The following is a 7,557-nucleotide window of genomic DNA, read 5'->3' on the forward strand; positions in this document are numbered from 1 at the left end:
GGTCAGAGGTCACGCTTCGTACATCATTACTTCTTTAGAGGGACTTGGGAAATGACGCAGCTCCGTTCAAACCTAAGCAAAGACTGATGATGTTAAACTTTCTGTAAGCGTGAGAGAAAGTGGTGTGGAAGCTTTTTCTTTATTTATATTTATGGTTATCATGTATAAAAGCTCACAGATTAATATCCCAAACTCAGAGGATGTTTCTGTCCTTGCTGTAGCCAGGAGCAGCTGCCACTCACGTGATTTTTTTTTTTTTTTTTGCTCGCATGTGATGCAGAAATGTATTTGTTTCAAGCTGAACCCATGACCCATGTGATTTGGCTCTATTCCTAGTCGTTCTGATCAGTTTGGAAAGTATGATCCGTGATCCGTGTCCCTGTGAGGAAAAGTCTTTATCTGACACAGAAGCATCTGATTATCTTCTGGTTACAGCTGCTGATTGGATTTTCAGGAGGATTAGACGTGTTTATGTAGGCAGGAGAGACGAGTCCAACCTGCTTTGTGTTATTATTAATAAGTCAGGACTGTCTTGAGACTAGGGCTGTGCAAAAAAATAGATACAGCTGAGTATTGCAATATTTTTTTTCCATGATACTGTATCGATTTTCCAGCCCCTCGTATCGATACATTAAAAAAAATTATTCATGTTTTAAACGGATTTAAAATGTCCTTAAATTTCCCTCAAATCCCTTTGAATTAAGTAGTTTTGACTCAATTTGTCCGCTGAGTTATCAATTTAATGTGATGTACATATTAGACTACCCAGGTGGTACACAGCAAGTTGTATTTTCAGCTCTATTTTTAAATTTTCAGTAAATTATGTAGAGTATCGCAATATGTATCGTGATAGTCGTATCGTGAGGTCCTTGCCAATACCCAGCCTTACTCGAGACTATAATGGACTATAATTTCTCAAGCTGATTTTCTCTTGTTTGACTTTGTTCCTCTCTTTCTCTTTCCCTCTCTCTCTCCTCTTTCCTCTCACTCGTTCACAGAGTTGTTCTGCATGGGCTTCAGCTTCGCGGCGTTCTTCTTCTTCGTGCTGATCACACGGACCACGACCCTGGACTATGACAGTGAGTTTTTCCCCCTCTGATCACGTCTGTCTGGCTTTCTGCCCGGTCACTTGTTTTCATTTTGTCCTCACATGCCCCCCCCCCTCCCTCCCACCTCCCTCTCTCCCTCCCCCCTCCTTCCTTTAGGTGGTTTTTGACTCGTCCTCAAAATCAAATTTGGAAAGATAAGAGATCGCACAAACAAGTTTTGCCTCCAGCCGGAAGAAAAAAGAAAACAAAGTGATATTTACGATCACAGTCCACAGTCAAATGCTGCCTCATGCAGTAGATTTGTTTTCTGCCTAAAAACAGTAAAGCCTTCCTCCATTATTCGACTTTGAATTTGGGAAATGTTGACTCAAGGGACTTTGACCCAAAACTTTTTCATCACTCTGTTAATTTTAACCTGGAACAGAAGCAGTTAAAGGCGCTGATCAAACCTGTCTGCTTCAACTTAATTCTCAAGAGTTTTTCAGCCTAAAAGCCCCAAACTATTCCAACCTTGAAATAATAAAACAAGGAAGAATAAAAACGTGTTAGAAAGAGCTTATCAAAACCTCCAGGAAATGAAAGAACCACCCGCACAAATTAATTCAAACTCGGTTACGCAGGGTGAGTGGGTTTAGAAATGTAAAAACCTAATGAAGTGAAAGCTAATCACATCTGGCTGACTTTAATTAACGCCTCTCACATCCTCCAACATGGCGGCCAGCAGCTCGTCACATGCCGCTCAGATTCAGCTGTTGCCTCTCGTCTCTGCCAGAAACCGAGGCAGCAAACAGGCTGTTGATGGTTTTGCTGAAAGTTAAGTTTTAAAGCTCCCACATGGTGTAAAGCAGGACTCCCCTTGCCTCTGTGATGATAAAGGAGTTGGATGGTCTGTCTAAACATGGTGAAAGTATCAAAACTAAATCCACACAATCCATATTAGTGCAGCGAGCCTCTAAACGAGCCGTTTGGACTTCCGTAACTTTGTGGCGTCACAAAGGTTCGCTCATTATCATTTTTGTAAGAAATAATAGACTAACAAAGTGTTTTTTTCAAAGCGGTTGAGCGGTTGTCGTTGTTTATTACCGGAGAGTTTTCCCTACCTGTAGCCGCCGGGCCGCGGCGTCTCACGTTTCATTCTGGAAACGGTCAACCGATCGGAACGGAGGGGTCGTTAATATTAATGAGCCTTAAAGACACGGCGACAGAAACGGCCTGTTCTTGGTAAGGATCAGAGAGATGCTGGGAAATGAACGTGGAGAAATGGATTGAGAGTGTTTTTGGTTCATGACACCACACACACAGCTTTGAATGGAGCTCAAGACACAAAATAAAACTCTGGACAGTGGAGAATATGGAGCTTTAACATTTTAATCACCAGCCAAAATGGTCACAAGTCTTCGATAGAAGATACTGTATTGTTGTCCATTTATGTGGAAAACCAATTATTTCAACCCTTTAGACATTTGTTCATTTTTTGTGTACTTTTGAAAGTAGAAGAATTTTGTGGAAAAAGTTTATGTATTTATTTGTGTTTGCATTTATATTTCTGTATTTATTTGTGTGTGTTTGCGTATATATTTCTCAATTTTTTGTGTGTTTGTTGGCTTTTGATATACTTTGTCCTGAATCTGAATAATCACTCCTATTAGTATTTGTGTACATTTATGACATTTAGGGAATTTTGAGCTTGGAGATTTTTCAGCAGACAAGATGATTGATTGATTGATTTACTTATCCTTCCATTCATTGATTCATCAACTGACTGACTGTGTCCCTCCTCCCTGCAGTCCGCCTGGCTCTCACGGCGGTGATCGGCATGGTGGGCGGAGTCATCCTGGTGATGAGCTGGTGGCGGTTCGGCTCGGTCATGGCCTGCGTGGTCGTGGTCGGCCTGATGCTCGGCTTCCTGCTCGCCTCCATCGTCTTCTTCACTCCCCTGGGTGAGACGCCCCGCCCCTCCCCAAGACCCCCCCCCATCTCTCCCTTCAGGCCCCGCCCACTTTCTGTTCTTAGATACTGTAGGAAACAAAACTTGAAACAGTACAGTTGGGTCAGTACTGGTTAAGTTGTAGGTTCATGTGAGTCCTTCTTGTGTTCTGGGCCTTTGACGCTTCCTCATTCCCCCTTTGGTCTCTGAGTTTAGGAAGTTGTAACCCGACAGAATTTGACCTGAAACTTTTCATCACTTTGTTCCTTTCAACCTGGAAGAGAAGCAGATCTGAAGGCTTTGACTCAGAATGAATCATCAAACGTTTAAACGATTTGCCTAAAAGCAATCGATCAAGATCAGCAGGATTTTGCCGTTTGCCTTTTCAGCTTTGAAATTGGGAAGTTGCAGCCTGCAAGTCCTGAGATTTTCATTATTGTTAATTTAATGGAAAAAGGCATTTATCAAAACGAATCAGCTGTCAAATGTGAGATCTACAGGATTGGTCACTGAAAATATCTGAAGGCCAAAACTCTCCCTGGATGTCTTTAATCTTTGTAATGAAACGATAATAAAACCCAAGAGGCTTCAAACCCTCCAGCCTGACTGAAGCTGATGTATGAATGTGTTTGTGTCTCAGGTGACCTGGACGTGTTCAGGCGGTCTGACGTGGTTTTCTGGGTCACGTTCTGCTGCATCATGGTCATCGTGCCGCTCTTCTTCGTGCGTTGGCCCAGAGAGGTAAAGAGAGATTTTAACCTTTGACCTTTAACCTGCTCACACCAGGGAACCGGGCTGAGAAAACACTGAACAGCTGCACAAATTCACACACTGTGGACCGTCTCAGTGACTAAGATTAGGCAATGAGGCAAAATCTACCTATCAGTTCTAGTTTTTGTGTTTCTAGTTCTCCAGGAGGAACTTGGGAGCTTCGTGTCCCGTTTGGAAACAAAAAAATCATGATTTCAAAAAACAATTAATGTGTATTTGACGCCAAAATGTAACTTAAAACACTTATATCCATAATAACAATAATGCATAATATACCACACAAAACAAGGATGACATGACTTTTCACTTGTACACTTAATAGTAATAATAACTCTCTCCTGTTTTGCTCTCATTATTGTCCTGGTTATTCTACTTCAGTTGAAGAGTTTCAATCCAAAACGATCCATCATGAAAAAAAAGTGATCCGCTCCTCTTTCTAGCATGAAAGGAAAACTCATTACAGAAAACAAATTTAAGCTATCGGCTCATTTCAAGATCTTTACCTACAAACTGCAACATTTTTGCAGCTGGAATTATCTATATTTTGCCAATACTGATTTCAGGTTGTGTTGTTTTTCTCAAAATGGGAGACATAACATTTTAAAATGAAACTCTTTGGTTACAGCACCGACAGGTTTCCCTTCACTGTGTCTGTCTGAGCCTGCAAAGCCTTTTACGGTTTTTTTTGAGTGATGATGCATTATGACTAACTTAATTTAACTACATACATTAAAACCTCTTCCACCCTGCCAGCGGTTCCATCATTACAAACTCATGTTCCTCAGCCAGGCTTTGTTCAAACCCACAGAACTCTATTTTAAATTCTAGTCCAGATCCCCAAGGTTTCCAAAGACACCAAACATGTCAGGCTGAATTACAGGGAAAACGTGTAGAAAATGATACACAACACATCTAGATCATTTCTATTTGATGTAATGGTGCAGCTATAAAAAAAAAAATGGGTTTGAATATTTCTCTCAGTATCAGCAGCTAAAGCTTCAATGAAGCGTTGGAGCAGCAGATACTGAATATGTATTATATTATAAAATGTTTTGTCTACTTAAGAGGAAATTTAAGAGGAAATTGCACAGTTAAAGAGGTTAAAATGTGGTCAGTTCAGAGCAGGAATGAGAGCGGTGTGTGTGTGTGTGGACGGAGAGTGATGTGTTGTTGTTGTTGTTGTCCTGGTCGTCAGGGTAACATCACCACCTGCGGCGTGGTCGGGGCGTACGCCGTGGTCCTGGCCGTCAACGCCTACGTCTACACCAGCCTGTCCTACATCGCCCTCAACACCCTGAAGCGCTTCCTCAACTCCAACTTCAGCGCGGCGTTCACCGACGTGCCGCTGCAGAGCGTCGGTGAGCCGCTTTCCACTTCTCACGCTTTCTCTGCTTTTATCTGCACAGAGAAGCTTTTGATCTCTGAGTCTGAAATGAAACGGTTTGTCTCGGCTGCCGAGGCCCGGGAGGCTAAAGCGTCTTCCTGTTAGGAGCGGTCAGAGGAGCTTGTTCTCAGTGTCATGGTTCGTCCTTTTATTGGACAAACAAACAGAAAATAAGTAAATTCAACTTCAAACACAAAGGATGGCTCTGTATGACAAATGACTAGCTGTGTTCACTTGTCCTAAATCAGAAGGGGCGCCTACAGATGATGTCACCCTATCAGACATCAGATCATCTTAATTATCACAATAATAGCAACAACAAGCAAAACAACAGAAACCTCGACACAGGACATCCCAACACATGATCAGCATAATCCACAACAGAAAATGCATGATGTCTCAACATAATTATGAATCAAAAAGGGCAATTCATAAATATATACATTTGTAAGGAGCCATAAACTCAAAAGTCCTCGGTGACAACATTCCAAGACTGTCAAGTGTCCATTTTTCTCCTTCCAAAAAAAAAAAAAAAATCAAAGTCCTTCAAAGTTCCAGTAGTTTTAATTTCACAACTCATTTTCATTTCCTTTCGATTCATTTCACAAGTAAATTAGTGTCAGCAATTCAGAATAAGTACACTTCATTCAATACTTCATACAACTTCATGAATACTTCATAGTTTTATAGCTAGTCATTTAGAATCAAAGTCAAAATACCTCATAATTTGAAACAAAACAAGAAATTATTTGGAACAGCCAAAATAATTATCTATTTTATTATAGAAATATGTTACTTGCTGTTTGCTGCTGTGTTTGGTAAAGTCAGTAAAGACATGAGCAGATTTAGAGTTTTACTGTCATTTTACTCTTCTATTACTACTACTGTTAGGTCCAAATACTACTACTACTACTACTACTACTGATTCTACTACTACTGATATCACTATTACTACTTCTACTACTGCTGACACTACTGCTACATGTTAAAACATTACTCCCTGTTCTTCAATATATTGATAACTGCAGGACTTTTGGCTGGTAAATAAACAGCTTCAGCTCCAAATAAAAAAAATAAATAAATAATAATAATAATAAAAAAGACATTTAAACTCTTTGGAATGAATTTAGTTTTGGAGCTTTTCAAACTGGAACAAGCACACACATTTTCTTAAGAACTTTAAAACTCTCACTTTTTGTCATGATCTAATTTTTTTCACCACACTGTCACTTTGTGTAGAGCAGCGTACCAGGCAGCCAATCAGGAGCCGTTGTGTTGCTTTGATTTGATTGGCTCACGGTCAGAGAGAGGGTACGGTGGCCAGCAGGGACAAAAAGACCAAAGACTGAATATAGACTATAAATAGAGAATATAGAATAAAACTGAGGAATTCAAACGTTATCGTTGGCGGCGGCGGCTTTGTCTTTCCTTGTTTTCCATGTTTTGGTAGTAAAACAGAATTTTACGACTTTAAACTTTTAAGCTTTTGTCACGGTGACATCACTTCCTCTCTCTCTCTCTCTCTCTCTCTCTCTCTCCTCGCCCAGACTTCGCTCTGATCTCGGTGTGGGCGGCGCTGGGCGTGTCGGGCGCGGTGCTGCAGCTGTACCGGGAGCGCTCGCGGCCGTTCTTCCCGCCCAGCCCGTACCTCATGTGGCGGCAGGAGCGCGAGCGCCGCAAGACCAACGTGCTGGACCCGAGCCACCACGTGCCCTCGCTCCCCGGCCGCCTGCTGGCCCGCGCCCGGCAGCTGACCCGGCGGGCGGAGCCGGCGGGGGAGCACACGCCACTGCTGCTGTGAGGCTCCACCCCTCTCTCTCTCTCTCTCTCTCTCTCTCTCTCTCTCTCTCTCTCTCTCTCTCTCTCTCTCTCTCTCTCTCTCTCTCTCTCTCTCTCTCTCTCTCTCTCTCTCTCTCTCTCCCACGCTGCCAAATTGCGGGCGGACTAAAGCTTGTAAACAGAAGTCACCTGACTCACGAGCGGCTTGTTCATTGGACGAGGTCTGAGCCAGTCGTCCTGCCAGGTTACAGGTTTCCAGCGGCGGGACGCGGTCTTGCTCAGAGACTTTTCCAAACCAGTATTAACGCAGGAGGAAAGACGTGAAGCGGGTTTGTCCGTGACTCGACTCTTCAGGTGGATTTTTACTTTTAAAACTCGACAAAAAAAAGAGACTGACATTATTGTTTTCCCTTTTTTTTTTTTTTTTTTACTACTAATGCCACTTTTACTGAACACTTTAAAGACTTTAAAGACTTTGATTTTATGGACCTGAACCTGATGGAAGAGCTTCAAATCGTCTTTAATAACCAAAACAGATCTGTCTGCCTGCCAGTTTCTTATCGTTTTTATTGCACTAAGTCACAAACTACTAATGACTGATATAGTGAGGCATTTTATGTGGCGAGTGTGTGTGTGTGTGTGTGTGT

General features: G+C 42.1%; 1 protein-coding gene across 1 annotated transcript in view; it reads left to right on the plus strand.

The window, feature by feature from the left end:
* tm7sf3 (transmembrane 7 superfamily member 3) overlaps window positions 1-6,957 on the plus strand; it is a 29,737-nt gene extending 22,780 nt beyond the window's left edge. Inside the window, exons 8-12 of the mRNA XM_071547331.1 lie at window positions 999-1,079; window positions 2,837-2,989; window positions 3,617-3,717; window positions 4,943-5,105; window positions 6,679-6,957. Coding sequence (XP_071403432.1) covers window positions 999-1,079; window positions 2,837-2,989; window positions 3,617-3,717; window positions 4,943-5,105; window positions 6,679-6,932 — 752 coding nt within the window. The 3' untranslated portion in view covers window positions 6,933-6,957. The remainder of the gene's footprint in view (window positions 1-998; window positions 1,080-2,836; window positions 2,990-3,616; window positions 3,718-4,942; window positions 5,106-6,678) is intronic.
* Window positions 6,958-7,557: the final 600 nt, after the last annotated feature.

This window comes from Centroberyx affinis, unplaced genomic scaffold (genome assembly GCF_046629955.1).
Source record: "Centroberyx affinis isolate AG114_WGS23_722 - 3 ecotype Tasmania unplaced genomic scaffold, CSIRO-AGI_Caff_v1 ptg005828l_1, whole genome shotgun sequence".
NCBI classification, from domain to species: domain Eukaryota; kingdom Metazoa; phylum Chordata; class Actinopteri; order Beryciformes; family Berycidae; genus Centroberyx; species Centroberyx affinis.